This window comes from Megascapheus bottae, chromosome 5 (genome assembly GCF_031878675.1).
Source record: "Megascapheus bottae isolate mThoBot1 chromosome 5, mThoBot2.hap1, whole genome shotgun sequence".
NCBI lineage: Eukaryota > Metazoa > Chordata > Mammalia > Rodentia > Geomyidae > Megascapheus > Megascapheus bottae.
The window spans coordinates 81,617,889-81,637,110 of NC_143513.1; the positions used below are offsets into that span (position 1 = coordinate 81,617,889).

The 19,222-nt window shown below is 57.0% G+C and overlaps 1 protein-coding gene across 1 annotated transcript; it reads left to right on the forward strand.

Moving 5' to 3' along the window:
- The first annotated feature begins 509 nt into the window (after nucleotides 1–509).
- Nucleotides 510–11,339, forward strand: Znf775 (zinc finger protein 775). The gene is made up of 2 exons (XM_090333512.1): nucleotides 510–592; nucleotides 9,099–11,339. Exon 2 carries the CDS (start codon nucleotides 9,197–9,199, stop codon nucleotides 10,526–10,528), a length of 1,332 nt encoding a protein of 443 aa, XP_090189638.1. The 5' UTR covers nucleotides 510–592; nucleotides 9,099–9,196; the 3' UTR covers nucleotides 10,529–11,339.
- Nucleotides 11,340–19,222: the final 7,883 nt, after the last annotated feature.

The window sequence follows — 19,222 nt, forward strand, 5'->3', positions numbered from 1 at the left end:
GCGTGCACCTGCCGGAGTGCGTGCGCATCACCGCGGGGTGGGGGGAGGTGGGGAGGGCCACACCCCGGTGTGCGGGTCAGAGGAAGGGCCGCGCCGCGGGAAGCCGAGCGAAACCCCCGGAGAAGCAGCAGGAACTGAGGTTCACCCTCGCCTCCGGTCACGGCTCGGGTCTGCTCGGGTCTGGGGGGTGCGCGGGGAGCAGCCGCAGACAGCTCCGAGCGGGGAGCGGTGCCCCACGGAGCCTCCGCCGGCACCCCGGCCCGCGCGGCCCGCACCCGGGCCGGGGAGGCCCGCAGAGCCCCGCGTCCACCGCACGGGACCCCGGCCCGCCGGAGAGGTCACTCCCGGCGCCTGGCGATTGGCTCGAGAGAACAAAGGAGCCGCCCCGCGGGCTCTTCTGATTGGACCGAGCGGGTCATCTGAGTCACGCAGCCAATCCGCGGGCCGGGCGGCTCGGCGGACGGCCAGGCCCGCCAGCCAATCAGGCCCGCGCGCCCGCCCCGCCGGCCCCGGGACTGGCCGGGGCGGGGAGCCCTGTGCCCGAGGCGCCCCTGGGGCGGCCGTTCCGTTAACCTTAGCTTCCGAGTCAAAGGTATTTATTCATCCCCGCCCCCTCCCTCCGGGCCCTGCGCGTTCGGGGAGGGGAGGGGACGGGCCGGGCGACGATGGCCCGGTGCCCGGCCCCGCCGTCCCACGGCTCCGGGGCGGGTGTCCGAGCCCCGTGCGCCCCCCGCGCCCGGACCCCAAACTTTCTCCGCCCCCTGAACAGCGCAGCGCGAGCGACCCCGGCCGGGGGGCGGGAGCAGGGGCGGCGGGGCCGCGAGGGCCGCGAGGAGGACCGGGCCCGCGGGAGGGGGCCGAGGGTCGGCGGCGCGCGGCCCCCCGCGCCGCCCCGCGCCCGCCCGGCTCTCGGGGGCAGGGGCTCCGCGGCTGGCTGCAGGTGATCAATGAAGGTGTGACCTCAGGAGCTGGGAGGAGGAAGCCGGGGCGTGTGGAGGGGCGGGGCGCCTTCCTCTGCAGTGGGGCGGTGAGAAGTAGAGGGGAGCCCGCAGAGCAAGGTGGAATCCAGACTGGGGTCCAGAGGCCGAGGGCGGTCACAGCCGGGCCCACGGTCTCATTCACGTACCGCAGGACGACAGGACGTGGTTGTTTTCTTCCTCTGAGTGCCAAGGTTCCATGGTTCTTCCCTGCTTCTTCTTGTGGTGGACTGACATTTAATTCCCTTTACACCCATGTCTAGGAAGGGCCACTGCAGTCCCGGGCCCAGGAAGGGATTTGTTAACAGTCTGGTGCATCCAAAAAGATGTCCGGGCGAAGTGGATCCCTGGTCTGGTCTGAGAAAGGACAAGTTGTACAAGGCCCTTTCAAGATTTGTCATGGGGTGGTGTACACTTGGGTGCATCAGGGAGAGAGGTGGCCAGGTTTTGAATGGTCCCACCCAGACATTTTTTACCCAAATCGGTGTGAGGGAGTTCGTAAGTAAGAGTTGTATGTCCATGTTTCAACGTCAGAAAAACCGGTTTGTGTCTTTGGTGGCAGATGGATTGGAGAGGAAGATAAACCATAAGACTGTTAGTCATCTAGATGAGAAGTAGATCTGAGCCCGGATGTGGCCTCTAAGAGATCTTGGCATTCAAGTAGTGCATGTAGGGCTCAGTGGCTGTTGAGCTGCTTGCACTCTATGGAAGAGAGAGGCAGCAAGGTTTGGAGATGCAGAGTGGGTGATGTGAAAGCACAGAGAAGCCATCTGGAAGGATCCACGCCTGCCTGATGGCTGGGGAGGGGAGGGCTCACCTGGTTAGGCTGGGATCTCCTGGGGGTGGGAATAAACAGCTCTGCCAGGTGAAGGGCCCTGCAGTCAGGCTGTGGCCAAAGCTCTGCCCCCCCCCCCACAAAGCTCCTCAGAGCCCCTATGTGGCTTCTCAAGATCCCAAAGGAAAGTCTGGGGGTGGGGGAAGGTGGGGAAGCCCTGAGTGCCAGGCCCTGAGTTCAAACCCCAGTGTCATACCAAGGTTGGCCATGGAGAACTAAAGCTACAGAAAGCAAACCATGGCTGAAGGGGTTTGCTGGGTGTAAGGAAAATGGAGAATGGAAAAGGAATAGGCTGGACTCAATTGTCAACAGGTGGGGACTATTTAGAAACAGCGAGGGGCGCAGCCCTTCCCTGGGGATTGGAGGTTGTGCTGGGGACTGGATTTGGGAGTAGGCCTATATAGGGCTTAACAAGGAAAATGAAAATGTGGGTTCTGGTCTCTTGGGGGCCTGTTCTGAGGGGCTGTCATCACCTGGGGACTGAGGGTAGTTTCTGTCCAGGTTGGAATAGCCGGCTATGGACCTTGTCCCAGTGCATCCGCTGTCTTGCTTGACCCCGGGGAATTGGGCCAGACTCAGTTTTGTACCGGGCAGCCGTCAGGCGTTCTCATGGGATGAAGCTGCGTTCCTGCAGCTTTGCATTTTTTGGTGAATTTGACTGTTTGGATGTGATTGAATCGGGTGTGTTTGTGTGTGCATTTGGTGTTTATATTGGTTTCCCATATGCTTTCGGTCATCTATTTAAAGTGAAAATATCACTGCTACTAACTGAAAAAAAAATCCTTTCCCAAGCATAGGCAATCAGCTCTTCCTGGGGGATTTGTTGTAAGAGGCAGAGGACAGGGGCAAGAGGTCCCCTTCAGAGACCTCCGCTCGTTTAACTGATCACTGCAGCATGCACTGAGCACGTCCTGTGCCTCACATCCTGAAGCCAAGGTTCCAGCCTTCCTGGCAGTTACCTCCAGAAGACACTGGTGACCGCCGTCCATGACAGCTGGGCTACTAGCCACACGTGGTTGTTGAGCATTTAAATATGGGCAGTCAGACTGAGAAGCTGAATGTTAAATTCAACTTATCTGGACTTAAATGATTCTGAGGATCTAAAAGCCAAGCTTCTGAAACTGAGGTCCTGGTAGTTTAAGATTGTCTTGGCTACCAGGGCTGCCTCAGCAATCATGCACCTTCTCTTAGAAGGATACCATTGCTTGTGTGCAGTGGAGGGGTGAGATCAGGACTGGGGTTAGGGCTCTGCTAGTGGATTAGGCTAGCTTTGGTGTGGAGTTGGGGGTGGGGGAGGGGGAGGGGCTGGGCATCTGCTTAGCACCTGTGTGGAATTTGCTTCCTGAGTTGTTTTGTCTACTAGATAACACATTAGGACGGGGTGAGGAAGGGCTATCAAAGTGACATCGGCTGAGCCATGACAGTAAGAACTAGAAGCTTGGTGTGGAGGGCCTGCAATGTGGAGTCCCCAAGTGTGGGGACTGTCCTGGGCATGTCCAGAGTGTGTCCACAAGAAAACATTGCAAGTATCAGGAGTATGAGTGAAGAAAAGTAGCTGGAAGGCACACTCTTATTCAGAATGAAAACCTGGGAAGGGCACCAAGCCTTCAGCTGGGCTGAAGAGAATGTCTCCCCCCAAAGAATGTCCCCCTTCATCTGCAGAAAAGCCAGTTTAGTCAGGCAGAGGTCAGGGCTGGGGGTTTGTTCCCTCTGGGGGGAGTGAAGATTGGGATCAGGAGGAAGGGCTCTTTGTTCAAAGATGGAGTTGGGATGGGAGAGCAATCTTAAGTCACAGGATGGGGGTTTTAACAGCATCTGGCTTCACAGATGCATTAACACTCAGTATGGCCCTTGGTGACAGGCTGTCTCTTTGAAGGGTATGTTTGGGGAGGAGAGATGATTCAGCCAGGTTGGTAGCCAGGGCAGTTCTGGCATTTCTGTCAAGGGGGAGATGAGTGTTTTTATTTTGGCCAGTTCTGGGGCTTGAACTCAGGGCCTGAGCTTTGTCCTTGGGCTTTTCTCAAGGCTAGAGCTCTACCACTTGAGCCACAGCACCACTTCTGCCTCTCCCTCTCTCTCTCTCCCTCTCTCTCTCTCTCTCTCTCTCTCTCTCTCTCTCTCTCTCTCTCTCTCTCTCTCTCTCTCTCTCTCTCTCTCTCTCTCTCTCTCTCTCTCTCTCTCTCTCTCTCTCTCTCTCTCTCTCTCTCTCTCTCTCTCTCTCTCTCTCTCTCTCTGTGTGTGTGTGTGTGTGTGTGTGTGTGGTACCTCGGAAGGGAATCCAGGGCTTCATGCATGCTAGGCAGGCATTCTATCACTAAGCCACAGTCCCTGCCCAGAGATGAGTGTTTTAATTCCGGTTATTTGACATCAGTGTCTTTACATGCCAGCAGCACAGAGCTGGAAGTAGATCCCCAAAGACAAGGCCTGCCTCTCCACTTCTGTGTTCTCCATGTCCTCCTTACTTTTCACTGCACCCCGTCCTCCTGTTGACACTCCCCCTTCCTACTTGGAGGTTGGCTGCCCTCGCTGTCACCCTGGCACCAACAGCACTGTAGCACTGCTCTGGGTAGGTCACCAGGAATTAAAGCCCACCAGCTACCTGAGAGACACTGGGTCTTAACAGCTCTTGGGAGGCAGAACACCACTCTGTTGTGGCTTGGGGGCCCAGGTGTGTGGCTGGTGCTGTCTTGGTCCTTGTCCTAAGTTTGTGGCTCTAATGCCCTTGGTTTGTGCTCCCATAGGCCTCTCAGACTGTGGACTTCATAGCGCTCTCTCTCCCCCCAACCCTCCGCCTCTCTCTGCTGGTCCTAGTGTTAGGGCTTGAACTCAGGGCCTAGGTGCAGTCTCCTAGATTTTCCAGGAATGTTGGACACTCTATGTCTCTGGCACTCTATTACTTCTGGCTTTTGTTGTTGCTGTTTTTTGTTGTTGTTGTTGTTGTTTTGCCAGTCTGGGCTTGAGCTCAGGGCCTGAGCCCTGTCCTTGGGCTTTCTCAAGGTTAGAGTTCTACCACTTGAGCCTCATCACTATTTCTGGCTTTTTTTTTTCTTCTATGTACGTGGTACCAAGGAATCGAACCCAGGTCTTCATGCATGCTAGGCAAGCACTCCACCACTAGGCCAAACTCCTGGCCCTGCTGTTGTTCTTAATTGGATATAAGCAGCTCACAGACTTTCCTGCCCTGGCTGGCTTTAAACAATGATCCTCAGATCACAGCCTCCAGAGTAGCTAGGATTGCAAATGTGAGCCACTGGAAACTGGCCCGAATCTCTAGATTAGACATTAAGTCCAGGCAGTAAGTATGAATGCTGAGTCCACATAATGGGCCCGGAGGTAGCCTCTCTGGTGGGCTGTACTTCCTCTTCCGCTGCCCCCTCTTCTCAGCCCCCAGCAGGCTTCAGCTGCCAAGAAAACACCCTAGGAAGACCTGACAAAGCATTGGTGGGGGGATAGTTGAAAATCAAATCTACTTCACACCCTGGGACCCTGGGAAGGTGAAGGTATTGAGAAAGAGAACTGGGTTTTTTGAATGAGCATTAGAAGAATGTGGTGACATCATGGAAACCTACAGAGACTGCCAGCCAGGGGGGCGGGGGGTGGGGGGCGTGCCTGTTAGAGCTGACAGGATCCCTCATTGCACACATGCCTGGTGACTGTGGCTTGTCCTCAGGTGACATGCAGTTCATCCCACGCTCATCAGGTAATTGGGTGACCACCTGTTCCTTGTCCCTGTCCAAAGGAAAATTAACTCCCATTTTTATGAGGCTAGGCACATCGGTGAGTCCGGATCCTCCGGTCCTGAGATGTGGGCCCCCTTCCTCTAGTTTACGTCGTAAGTAGATGTTCTCTGGCCCTTGAACTGTAAAACTGACTAGATGCTTGTTTAGCTTTCCACAACAATTCATGTGTCTCAAAAGCCCTAAGCCAGAACTTTCCAAAAGGAGGCGTGTTTTCCTTCTGTGCTCAGAGAAAATGATTTTTCGTTGGAGTCAGCATGTGCTCCCACACCTGCCCCTTGCTTGTAGGCCAGTGGGCGTAGGGCCCCAGAATGAATTCGGGAAGAAAGCTGAGGTACCCCATGGGAGAGCCCCTTTTCCCAGCAGCACAGGTCCAGACTTGGACTCTCTTTGGGGCACTCCCCACTGACCTGGCCATGCTGAGGGGATACAGGTGGGTGAGACCAGATGCCACCTGTAGGAGAGGCAGTCTCTACCACAGCTCTCAGCCAGGCAGCGTGCCTATCCATGCCATGCCCACTTAAGGCACAAATCACACATACTCTCTCCCAGCTGTGCTGCAGGTAACACAGAACTGGTCAGGAATGTTCCAGAGAGGAGCACAAGGTATGGATGAACTGGGACTGGCCAGCTGCCATGTTCCCCGTGGCAGGGGCTGGCTGTGAGATGCCCTGGAAAGATTTTGCTGGCTTATATATGGGGGTTTGGGAAGAGGGCCCAGTGATTTAGGAGATGTGAGAGCAGGCCTTCCTTCGAGATCTTTCTCTGTGTGTGTGTGTGTGTTGCTGGAGATTAGATTCAAGGCTTGCACATACTTGTGCAGCACTTTACCACCAGTTCCATCCACAACTCCAAGTAATTTTTTTTTTTTTGCCAGTCGTGGGGCTTGATCTGCAGGGCCTGAGCACTGTCCTTGGACACTTTTTGCTCAAGGCTAACACTCTGCTCTTTGAGTCACAGGACCACTTCCAGCTTTTTCTAAGTATGTGGTACCAAGGAATTGAACCCAGGGCTTTATGCATGGGAGGCAAGTACTCTACCACTAGGCTATGCTCCTGGCCAACTCCATTTTGTGTGAGTGGGTGTGTGTGCGTGTGTACTGGGGGCTTGAACTCAGGCCTGGGCGCGGTCCCTTAGTTTTTGTTTGTTTGTTTTTTTAAATCAAAACTGGGGCTCTACCACTGCTACTGTACTTCTGGCATTTTGGTGGTTAATTGGAGATAAGAGTCTTAGGGACTTTCCTGCCCTGGCTGGCTTCAGACTGAGATTCTCAGATTTCAATCAGCCTCCTGAATAGTGAGAATTACAGGCATGAGAGCCACCAGCTCATGGGTCAAGTTGTATTTTAGCTGCTAGAGCAGCATGTTAATGTACTTCTGTGGTCAACCTGGCACTTGCAAGTGGGATAGTTGGTTGGACCAAGCTCTGCTGTCCAGAAGTGTCTTCCAGCTACCAGAGCTCCCTGGGGTCACCAGGAGTTCAGGGCTCAGCAGCTGTGCTGGCTCCGGGGACACACTGTAGGAATTTTTGGTATTTCCAGCCAGGCAAGTGCTACCTGGAGTGGAAAGTTTTCACACTTACTCATGTGCTCTTGGCCAGAGCCTTGCACTCGGCTGGGGCAGCCTGGCACCTGTGGGCAGTGCCCCCAGCTCTTGGTACAGCCCCCTTGTATGGTAGAGCTGCTGAGTGTCTCTGGGTCTTCTACTTGAAGGACCTGGTCTGAGGGCAGGTTCAGATGGCCAGGGAGGCCTGCCCCTCCCCAGTGCCACGGGGGTTTCTGTTTCCCTCCCCTCTCGCAGGGGAGTTGCTCCTCCCCATTGCCACCAGCCCCCCAGGAGAATTCCCCAAGACCCAGACAAAAGTCAGGCTATAACTGGGTGAAAGATAAATGTTAGCAACAAGCCCCAAAGGGAGCTTTTTGGGTGGAAGGAGAGCACCGTGATGGGTGCAAAGGGAACACTGTGTGTTATATTCCACTCTTGTTTTCTTGAGTATGAACTTTTTATTGAAATATGACCCAGGGCTTGGGGCTGCACATACATCACAAGCTCGATAAAATCTTCTGAAGTGAAGAAGCACACGCCGCTGTCACTGACACCCATACCAAGAGAGAACACGGCCACCCTTCATTAATGAAAGGTGACGCTGCCAAACAGAGGAGGTATTCCCTCACAGTGGCTCCTGCCGTGGAACAGTCACGGACCGACATCTAGACTCCAGGAACTCCACCTGTCAGATCTGGTCATCCCCCTGTGCCACAGAGAGACATGGAGAATGGTAGAGAAAGGAGGCTTATTACATCCTTGCATGGGAAGGCAGCACGTTAACCCATCTTCAGTCATTTTCAGGAGGCAGACATGAGCTCTAGGGTTAAATGGACAAAGAATCAGGGGCAGGGAGTGGATGGTGTGCAGTTAAACAGACCCAGTCATGTGCATGCATGGTCGATCTATCAGGAGGGGCCTTCTTACATACCTGGTGTCGTGGCGGTCATGTCGACCTGTTTGCTGTCTGGATTTCAAGATAACTTCAATTTGTCTCCAAGACAGAATGGCTCAGGGTGAAGGACAGAGCAACAAAATGGGTACTGGGATATCAAGCTGCATCCTGCTTTTAATTCATGGGCCTAAGTAAGTAGGGTTTTTCAGCAAACACAGGTTTTGAGCACCTGTTAGAGTATGAAAATGATTCTTTCTTTCTTTCTTTCTTTCTTTCTTTAGTTTATTTTTTTTTCTCACTATATTTGATTTCTGAACCCTTTGTCTTGTATATAAGTCTATCTGATTTGGGGAGGAGATGGGAAAGCAAAGAAACAGTGGGACAAAGGCTGAACCAATTCAGCAGTAACAGTCACTGGGCACTATGTTGGAAATGAGCTATACAATTTGGGGAGGGGAGGGGAAAAACTGGGAGAGAATGAGGGAGGGGTGACACTGTTTAAAAGGAAATGTACTTAATATCTGACTTATGTAACTGTAACCTCTCTGTACATCATCTTTACAATAAAAGTTTGTTAAAAAAGAAAATTGGCCAATTGAGCACTTGTGGCTCACACCTATAATCCTAGCAACTCTGGAGGCTGAGATCTGAGGATCGGCTCGAAGCCAGCCCTTGCAGATAAGTTTATGAGATTCTTATTTCCAATAAATAACTCAACAGTCAGAAGTGGAGCTGTGGCTTAAGTGGTAGAGCACAAGCCTTGAGGGAAAAGATAAGGAACAGTGCCCAGGCTCTGAGTTCAAGTTCCAGTACTGGCCCACAAAAACAAACAAAACAAAAAAGGGGGGAGAGGGAGAAAACAAGCCGGCTGAGGTCTTCCCTGGGGTCGGGTGTGCCCCTGGGTGATCCCTCGGGAAAGCCCACCCTCAGCCTTACAGAGACGACAGAGGGTCAGGCTGGAGGGATTCCATTTGCTTGGCATCCTTGGATTTTACTTTTCTTGAACTGAGTCCCCCCCCATCCTGCCCTTATCCCGTCCTTTCTGCTCTGCCCAGCGACTCCCCAGATCTCTTCCCTTCATAGACATATCTCTGCTTCCGTTCTTTGCAGCTCTTCTCTGCCCTTCCCGCTGCTCTTTGGCTCACCCCGGAGCGCCGTGACCTCTCCGTCTTCCCCTCCCTTTGCCTCTGGCGGGAGATGAGCCGGGGATGATCCAGCGGGAGAAGCTGCCGCAGACGCCGGCCCCGCAGGCCGAGCTTGCGGAGAAGGACAAGGAAAACATCTTCCAGCGGCCTCGGGGCGTCCGGCCATGCCCGAGTCTGGGGCGGCCTCGCGCGCCGCGGGCCCCGGAGCCCGGCGGGCCACGGCGGGCCGCTCCTGAGCCGCTGAGCCCCGCGCCCTCCGCCGGCGAGGCTCACTTCGTGTGCGTGGACTGCGGGAAGAGGTTCAGCTGGTGGTCGTCCCTGAAGATCCACCAGCGCACGCACACCGGGGAGAAGCCCTATGTCTGCGGCAAGTGCGGCAAGCGCTTCAGCCAGAAGCCCAACCTGGTGCGCCACCAGCGGCACCACACCGGCGAGCGGCCCTTCTGCTGCCCCGACTGCGCGCGGCGCTTCAGCCAGAAGCAGCACCTGCTCAAGCACCAGAAGACCCACGCCCGCCCCGCGCTGCACCCGTGTCCCGAGTGCCAGCGCTGCTTCCGCCACCAGGTGGGCCTCCGCATCCACCAGCGCGCGCACGCCCGGGGCCGCCAGGGTGCGCGGGCCCCGAGGCCAGGGTCCCCGCGGGGGCCGCCCGAGTGGGCCTGGCTGGGGCTGTGCCGGGACTGGTGGGGCCGGGCCGGGGCCCGGGGCGCCGCGCAGGGCCGCTCCGGGGCGGGCGAGCCGCGCCAGTTCATCTGCACCGAGTGCGGCAAGAGCTTCTCGTGGTGGTCGTCGCTGAGCATCCACCGGCGCAGCCACACCGGCGAGCGGCCCTACGCCTGCCCCGAGTGCGGCCGCCGCTTCAGCCAGAAGCCCAACCTGACGCGCCACCTGCGCAACCACACCGGCGAGCGGCCGCACCTCTGCGCGCTCTGCGGCCGCGGCTTCCGCCAGAAGCAGCACCTGCTCAAGCACCAGCGCACGCACCTGCCCGGGGCCCATCCGCGCGGCGCCCGGCCCGAGGCCGCCCCACCCCGGCGTCCCCAGCCGACTCCGGGGCCGGCGGGCGCACGATGGAGCCCGGCGGGGCCCGGCGAGCAGCGCCAGTTCATCTGCAACGAGTGCGGCAAGAGCTTCTCGTGGTGGTCGGCGCTCACCATCCACCAGCGCATCCACACCGGCGAGCGGCCCTACGCCTGCCCCGAGTGCGGCCGCCGCTTCAGCCAGAAGCCCAACCTGACCCGACACCGGCGCAACCACACCGGCGAGCGGCCCTACCTGTGTGCCGCCTGCGGCCGCGGCTTCCGCCAGAAGCAGCACCTGCTCAAGCACCAGCGCGTCCACGGCGAGGCCGCCGCGCCCGGGGCGGGCCTGGAGGAGGAGGAGCAGGCGCTGTAGTGCGCGCACGTGCCCTGCACGCCGGACCGCGGGGCGTGCGTGTGCGCGCGTGGATGCAAGGCGCATGTGTGTGCAGATGTGTGTGTGCAGATGTGTGTGTGTGCAGGGTGCGTGTGGGAGGAAGGAGAATGGCCCCAAGTGTTGGCCCTCGGGCACCGTCAGAAGGCTGAGAATTGCAGAAGCATCCTGAGAGGCGTCTGGGGCAGGTGGGGGAAGAAACACGTTCCAGGGGCACTGAGGAGGGTTAGATCCGCGCGGGGCGTGTCTGCGAGGCGCTGCGCCCATCTGCACCACCTCACAGGATCCTCACTGCTCAGGGGCAGAGCAAGGGCCTACGGGGCCCCAGAGCCAGGCCCGGTGAGCTGCGGGCAGCCTCCACCTGCGGCTGCGGGCCGGCCAGGGTGTCCCCGGGGGAGGGTGGTGACCGGTGGGTTACCTGGGAAGAGCAGAGGCTGCCTCTAGGGAGGGACCGCATGTCCCCAGCACCACGGACAGTGCCAGCGCTAAGTGACCCTTCAACAGCCACTTCTGGAAGGCCTGGGCGGTTTGGTGGTCCTTGTCCAAGCCTGAGCACACAGCGTCCAGGGACTGGGCCTGCTTGGGCGGGGACAAGAACTGGCCTGGGTGGAATGATTCCCGGGGGCAGACTGGTGGGCCCGGTTGCAGCGTGTCTGCTCCAGGAGATGACGGGGCAGGATGGCCCAGACGCTGCTGCTTCTGCTTCTGCTTCTGGCCCCAAGCAGTGGGTGGCTGTGGCTGACTCAGCTCCTTACCCATCCTGGTACCGTAAAGGAGAGAAATGAAGGACTGAATATCCCACGTGGTGTCAGTGTCCTTTCTGAGCCACCATTGCTAAAGCCGTGTGTGTGTGTGTGTGTGTTTGTGTGTGTGTGTGTACACATGCATCCAGGCTTGTATCCACACCACACACACAGCAGTTCCTCACTCCTTCCTGAGTGTAGATGGCCCTTCAATCTCCGCATCTTTAAGTCTCTTCCCATGGGTGAGCCCTGAGCCTCTTCCCTCCCAGGGATCACTGCTCCCCTTCCACAGCAGGGCTAGCTGAGGTCCTGCTCCTGGTGCTGTCAGGACTCCCAGCACAAGCTGCAGCCTGAGATGGAAACCTCTCAGAGGGGAGGGAGTTATTGAGAATGAGGGTGGGTATTGAGGAGTGGGGACTGGGTAGCAGGTTGATGGGAAGATGGGATTCAGCATGGTTCTAGAGGGATAAGAGTTGTATCCCCTGGGCCTGGGTCCTTCTGTGCATTCAGAGCTGCCCTGTTCAGCCTGGCTTCTGGTTACTACTCTCTCCAGATCCAGTTTATGTCTCTTCATCTGGGAAAAGCTCTGGCTATGCTCATATTACAAAAGGGTGCATGGAGTCAGGCTCACACCTGTAAACCCAGCTACTCAAGACTGAGATCTGAGGATGCCAGATTCCTGGAATGAATAAGATATGGTCTCTACCCTTGTCCAAGAAACTTCACAGAAGATTATTCTGATACCATGCACTATTTGGTACAATCTATATGGTCAGCTCTTGGGCAAATTATTACCAGCCCCAGCCTTCTTAAGTTTCACATTTATTTATTTAGTCTCTATGGTTCATAATGTAGGCAAATCAATGATATTGTCATTTTACCCACTGGAAAAGGGGTTATGGTTTGTCCACAGACTGTGATGCAGGAAAACAGCAGGTCCTGGCCTCCTGCTAGCCTAATCTATATCCAATGTCGCAGCCACAGACTTCTCCAGAGATATCAAGTTATTGTCAATTTCAACTTCCATTGCCTTCATTTCAAAGCCATAAACCTACGTCAGAAAATATTGGAAAGAGACAAATCATAAAACCAAACACAAGGAAGTCAGACTTGTTTACAGTCCAAGATGGTGTGCAGCCTTGCAGAGATGAGGGGTGTAGAAGGGAGCAGTCCACCGTGTGTAAGTAATGAAGATGGGAAAGGACTTCCGTCCTGTCCTCGGCCAGGTGAGGGCAAGTTTGCAACCAAACCCACATGGGCTGGCTGGGGTCCTGATCTTTCATTATAGGAGCAGGCTGATTGCTAAGAAAGATGACCGAAACAAAGACTGCTTGAACAGTGGCTGTCCTCTGCCAAGCAGTGTGAGCATCAAGTGTGAGGTGAGCAGGCTCTTTGGGAAGATCTGGTGTTCACTGCTCGGGTTCAGGGCTTGCATGGGAGAGGGGTCTGCAATGGCCAGAGGATCCTACAAGCTTGTCAAGGAGGGGACAGGCCCAGTGCTCGGCAGGGTCTTGGCAGGGAATCTGGTAGAGGTGCTTCAGAGACATTTTGAACATGGCTTGAATTTGGCAAAGAAATACTTGGACCTTTGGGAGCCAAAAATTGTATGTTGTCTCATACTGCTTGTTTCTGAGTGCAGGCGTGGGCAGGGCGGAGGGAGATAAATGACATGGGGTTAAAGAAGGCCTGGTTCTGGGCTACCCAGGTGTGGAGGGGAAAGTCCTAGGCCAGTGCCATCCAGCAGCAGCACATCCTGTCATGTTGAAATGTCCACATCTGATAGCCACTAGCCACATGCAAAAGATGGCAGAGAAACAGAACTGTAGCTTGTTTCTAATTAAATGGGTGCACACTGCCCTATGGCTGTAGATAGAGGGGTCGGCCAGCTGTGTGCAGAAGTCCAGAGGATGGAGTCCTGTGAGGGAGCAGCTGGTGGGAGGGCCAGCTGTGGTTAGAGCTGTCCCAGGGGCCACTTAGGGTGGGAACACAGTCCCTAGATGGGACTTTTTCTTTTTTTTGTCGATTGTGGGGCTTGAACTCTGGCCCAAGTGCTGTCCCTGAGCTCTTCAGCTCAAGTAGTCCACAGCACCACTTCCGTTTTTCTACTGGTTAACTGGAAATAAGAGGCTTGGATTTTAGTGCCTGGGTTGGTTTTGAACCTTGGTCCTCAGATGTCAGCTTCCTGAATAGCTAGGATTACAGGCGTGAGCCACCATGCCCGGCCAGACATCTTTCTAGCAACAAGGGAGAGAGCTGGGTGAGCTTCTCTCCAGAGGGCAGCTCAGGCTGTTAGTGTCTTGAGTCCCGCTGCCGCCCGAGCCTCACAGGATGACAGGCATCGCACGTGGGCCACTGCCCTACCTGGATGAAAAAGCATGTCTATGTCTGCAGAATATGGCCTTTCTACTGGAGAAGCGAAGGGAATCAGAGCAGACGCCTGTGCCTGGGCTTTCTTCATCAGTGCCCACGGGCACCCACCCTCTTAGCTTCTCATTTTGTTTCTCTATTTTGGTGCAGCTTGACTAGGAAACGCCCCAAATATGGCTGTCATTCTCAAGTATAAATACTACTGAATTTGCTTTTGAAAACCTAACCTGCAGAAGACAGGAAAACTAGTTGTTCTTGTAGGTGAGGATGTCTAGGACAGGAGCTGGAGAGCTGGAGAGCTGGGAGGAGCTGTCCGGGGCTCAGAGGGGTAGGTGTGACCTGCTCCCACCCCTGCTCAGGAGGTCCTGAAGTCCTGTCCCTGCCCAGGGAACTGTTCATGCTGTAAGGGGTGAAATCAGCTCTGTGCTCCATGCCCTTCCCCCTTCTGTTTCTGTTGAAGACACCAAGGTCTCTTGGAGGGGACCCAGGGGCCCAAGAACTTCACCGAAGTGTTGTGAGAACAGTTGGAGTGGCTTGGGTCCTCCAGAGGCCTGGGAGAAAGCTGGGAAAGCAAGATAGCTTCACCTCCAGGCCCAGCATCCTGGACAAGGAGCTGCCTCATGGCGCCCCCCTGCCCATCCTTCAGTTCACCAACTCCAAAGACACATGGGCACCTGTGGAGTCATCGGAGAAACGGTGATAGCTAGAGGCTTGCATGTGTGCCAGCCTGTGTGCCTATAACCCAAGCAGCTAGGGAAACCCCGGCTACTCCCTTCACCTGGTGGCTGCTCACAGAAAGCCTTTTAATGTGCCTCTGGCACCGGTCTACCTCCATCAGCTGCCTCTGACAGGGTGTCACTGTGTAGTCTGAATCGGGCTCCAACGCAGTCTTCCTGCCTGGGCCTCTGGAAAGCTGGGGTTACAGGAGTTCAGCGCTATGCCTGGGGCCTGCCTGTCATTTCTTTTTGGGGGGCAGAAGGGCTGGGACTGAACTCAAGGCCTGGGTGATGTCCCTGCGCTTCTTAGTGCTCAAGACTAGTGCTCTACCACTTGAGCACAATGCTACTTCTGGCTCTTTCTGAGGAGTTTATTGGAGATAAGGGTCTCATGGACTTTTCTGCCTGGGCTGGCTTTGAACCGTGGTCGTCTGAGTTCAGCATCCTGAGTAGTTGGGGTTATGGAGGGTGAGCCTCCACTTGTAATTTTAAATCACTTTTCCAGTTATATGTGAATTTGGAGGAAGTTTCTCTTGGACTCTGCCCACCTCCAACTGTGGGTCTTGAGCTCCCCCTCCCGCTCCTTTAAGTTCTTGCCATAACCCAGGCTCTAGCCTAAAACTCACCATCCTCCTGCCTCGGCCCCTCCGTGCTGGGACTACAGAAGGCACACAACACACCTCCTTCTTTTTAATGTCCATCTATAAAATGTATAATAACACCTGTGCAAACTGGGCTGCACAGGGTTACTGCAAGTTCCCACGGCTCATCCCTGGGAAAGGGCTGGGAAAAGGAATCTAAGGCACTTTGTTATTATCCGGTGGGGTTCCTCCCGGCCTCTCGGCCCAGCGTCGGTCTCCGGCCCAGCGTCTGGTCTCCGGGTAACAGATCGCCCCGGGGGGGGGGGGGGAAGCGCGGGGCCGCCTCCCTTCCTCGCCACAGCCCGCGGCGAGGCGCCTGCATGCGCCCCCTTCCCCTTGCGCCCCGCTCCCCGTGCGCCCCCTTCCCCGTGCGCCCCCTCCCCGTGCGCCCCCTTCCCCGTGCGCCCCCCTCTCCGTGCGCCCCCTTCCCCGTGCGCCCCCCTCCCCGTGCGCCCCCTTCCCCGTGCGCCCCCTCCCCGTGCGCCCCCTCCCCGTGCGCCCCCTTACCCGTGCGCCCCCCTCTCCGTGCGCCCCCCTCTCCGTGCGCCCCCTTCCCCGTGCGGCCCCCTCCCCGTGCGCCCCGCCCCCGTGCGCCCCCTTCCCCGTGCGCCCCGCCCCCGTGCGCCCCGCTCCCCGTGCGCCCCGCTCCCCCTGCGCCCCCTTCCCCGTGCGCCCCCTCCCCGTGCGCCCCCCTCTCCGTGCGCCCCCTTCCCCGTGCGCCCCGCCCCCGTGCGCCCCGCTCCCGCGGCCCGGGCGGGAGGGCCGAGGGGCGGAGGCGCGGCTGCGGAGGGGCGTCCCGGGGCGCGCAGGCCCGGCGCTCGCAGCCTCCCTTTTCCCGCCAGCCGAGTCGCTGGCGAGTTGGACCTCCGGGCCTCACGGGGCTGCTGTGCGGCTGCGGCGGCGGCGGCGGCGGCTCGGGGCTCGGGAGGCGGCGCCACGTGAGTCTGCGCCCGGGCCGGGCCCGCGGGCCCCCGCGGCGGGCACTGCGGCCGCTACCGTATTTGCGGGCGGCGCGCGGCCCTTCGGGGAGGGGCGCTGCGGGGCCGCGCGTGCCGCGGGCGAGCGGGCGGAGGAGGCCGGGCCGGGTGGGTGGGGGCGCTGGGGGGCGCCCCGCGGGATTCCTCGGGGGTGGGGCGGCGGCCGCGCTCCCCGCGTCCCCCCGGGGCTCTCCCGGCCGGTGCTCCGGGTCGGCCCGCGCCCGGCGGCGGGCGGCTTGGCGGCCCGGGGAGGAGGCGCGCGGGAGGCGCTGCGGGAGCGTTACCGTATTTGCCTCGGGCGGCGCAGCCTCCGCAGGAAAAGCCGCCGGCGGAGACCGGGAGGAGCCGGGGCGCAGCGGGGCTGTGAGTGAGGCCGGAGGAACTCGGGGGGAAGGACGGGGCCGCGGCGGCGGCGGCCCGGCGGCGAGCGGGGCCTCGGCCCGGAGGAGACCCGCGAGGAGGTGGGGAGACCCGGCCAGGCCGAGGTTGGCCAGGGGGACCGGGAGGGCAGCCGCCTGCCTGGGGACGGACTTGTGCGTGGGGACGAGGGCAGGGGTCCCCGTCCCCTCCCTTCCCCGGGGCAGTGCCGGCTCCGGCCTGGCCTGCAGGTCGGGGAAGACGCGGGGTGTCTGTGAAGCCCCACTCAGGTAGATTGAGCTGAACGTGTGGAAGGCCTGACAGGGAGGGAGGTCCAGGGAGGACCCCGAGGAGCTGGGGGTGCGGGACGAGTGGAGCCTGCCCACGTCCTGCGGCAGCTTGTGGAGGTCATGGGAAGGGAGGCAGTAAACCATGTCCCCACGGGGGCAGGGGCCCCTTGAGAATGGATGGATCTGCGGTGGCTGGGGTGGTGTGCAGGCGCACGTGTGTGTGTGTGTGTAAAAGGTGTTTAGGTGCAGAGCAGCTGGTATATTGAAATTAGATTTGCACACTGAGTTGGGAGACTTAAGGCCTAGGCTTGGCTCCCTTGCTGTGTGACCTTGCTTCATGACCTTCCAAGCCTCAATTGTCCTATATAGAAAATGGACCCCTGTGAGGACGGAGCATTTAGAGAAAGAAGGTGGTCTGGGGAGAAGGCTCAAGGGAGGCAGTGCAGAGGGGACGGGTCTGGGGATGGTAGTTGGACATGGAATGCATTGCTCAGCCTTTGGGCCAGGCTTTTCTCTGGGGGTGACCCAGAGGAATCAAGCTGAGACCCTGGCCCCGAGCTCAAGCTCCGGATCAGTGGCTTGCAACCAGCACTTGCTTCGTTTTCATAAACAAAGAGGCACAGCCTTTAATATTTAACCTATTGAGGTCACTTTCAAGTTTCAGGGGTTTTTGTTTGTTTCCTGCTTTAAGCGTTGCTGGAATGGCTTGGGTGCTGGTTTGGGGTGCACTTCCTTTACCTCCTCCTTGGGAACTGGGTTGGAGAGATGGAGTACAGCCGGGTTAGGGTTGGCTCTGTTCCCCAGCAGCGTATATCCTGGGGCTGGTGTGTGGTTGGGAGGTTTAATGTCCAAGTTACAAGAGGGGAGCTCTGTCCTTGAGGAGTGGGGACAGGGCAGAGGCCTGTGGTGCCCTTCCATTCAGGGCAGCAAATGAGGTCACAGGATGAGCAGCATGGTGCAGGGAGAGGCTGCAGAGGCTGCAGAGGTGCCCAAGAGAAAGGCATGCTGTGACAAACAGGTAGAGGAGAAAGGAGGAGGACTTTGATTTAGCGCTGTTCTAGAAGGGTGACTGCTGGGCATTGTGGAAATTGAGTGGCCCCTCAGCTTGGGGGTGGGCTAACCCCTGTAAGTTTTGCTGAAAGGGGCCAACCACATGTTTCAGGCAGAAAAGATTTTATTAGGGGAGAGCAAACTGCCGGCCCACCCGGCCCACGTTAGGTGGAGGCAGGCAGAGAGAATTGATGGTGGAGAGATTCTCTAGGGAAAGGTGGAGAGAGGCTGTGACCACAGGTGATGCTGAAGTGATCTTAGAGCCTGGGGAACCTCGCACTGTCTGAAGGAGGCCTGACCGGTGTGGGTCAGGAAGTGACCTCAGAGAATGAGGAAGTGACCTCAGAGCCTGGGGTCCTTTGCTGACTTACAGTCAGGTGACTGACAGTTACAGGTGATTACTGGTTTAGGACTGATGATTTCTAGCAATACTATGTAATGTCCTTATGAAGAGGAGGGGGAGGGGGCTGTTCTCCTGGGCAGCATTCCAGCTTTTTGATGGCTATAAAGGAGGTCCTGATTGGCTACTTCCTGCTAGCAGGGGGCATTGGTTTTAAGGGGTGAAAGGTGGAACTGTGTCAGCCAACCTGGGAGAACATGTGTATGTGCCTTTGGATGAAGCCTGAAGCAAGTTTTATGAGGCAAGGACTGAATAATAACAGAAACATTAGAGGACACATAAGTGGCAGAAGGAAGGGTAGCCATCTGTTTAGGGCAGAAAAGAAACAAATGGATCACTTGGTTAGTTGTGGTGTCTTGTGTTCCTGGCGGTCCTGGAGTTGATGGATCATGCCCCTAATTGACTGCTCCTGCCTGGTTAACATCTAGTGACTGGGCAGGGGAGAGCACTGTGGATGGGGTAAGAATAACCTGTCAGAAGCTGGGGCTGGGTTGGCCAGTGGGAGGCCTTGGTAGAGACTGGATTATAGATGTCTGGACTGTAAAGCGTGGATGGAAGTTGCAGGAAGGTGCCAAGGCAAACTATCCTGAGTCCAACACTCACAATAAACAGAAATAGCAGGACACAAAGGCAAGAATGTAAGGTCCTGGCCAGTTGGAAGGTAGACAGGTATAGACATTAGATAGGCATGCTTGTTAACTATTTTTGTTTGCCCTTCCCGATCTGGTTAATTTTGAAAGGGCGAGCACAAAGTGACTCCATTTAGGATCTGACATCCAACTGCCTCTCTGGATGGACTCTTGTTGATAGTACAGGCTTTTCCCCAGCCGTGTCTGCTTCTTGCTGGGATAATGTCCCATTTGCTCATTGCTAAGATGGCTTGTCCCATGTTGGAGGGGTGACAGAGCAAGTGAGAATCAATGCCAAGAGACCCTTTTTTATTCCCAATTGAAGCAACAAGGAGATCAATAGAAATAATTTTTAAGCAGGGCTTACTGGTAATTTGTCAAGAATAGAAGTTTAGGCAGACCAGTAAGTGCTTGTAAGCGTTGTTTATCCCTCTGGGTCTGACCAAATGCTGCAGAGGGTACAATCTCTAATGACAAAGCTGCCTATTACTGACTTTTGAAATAGC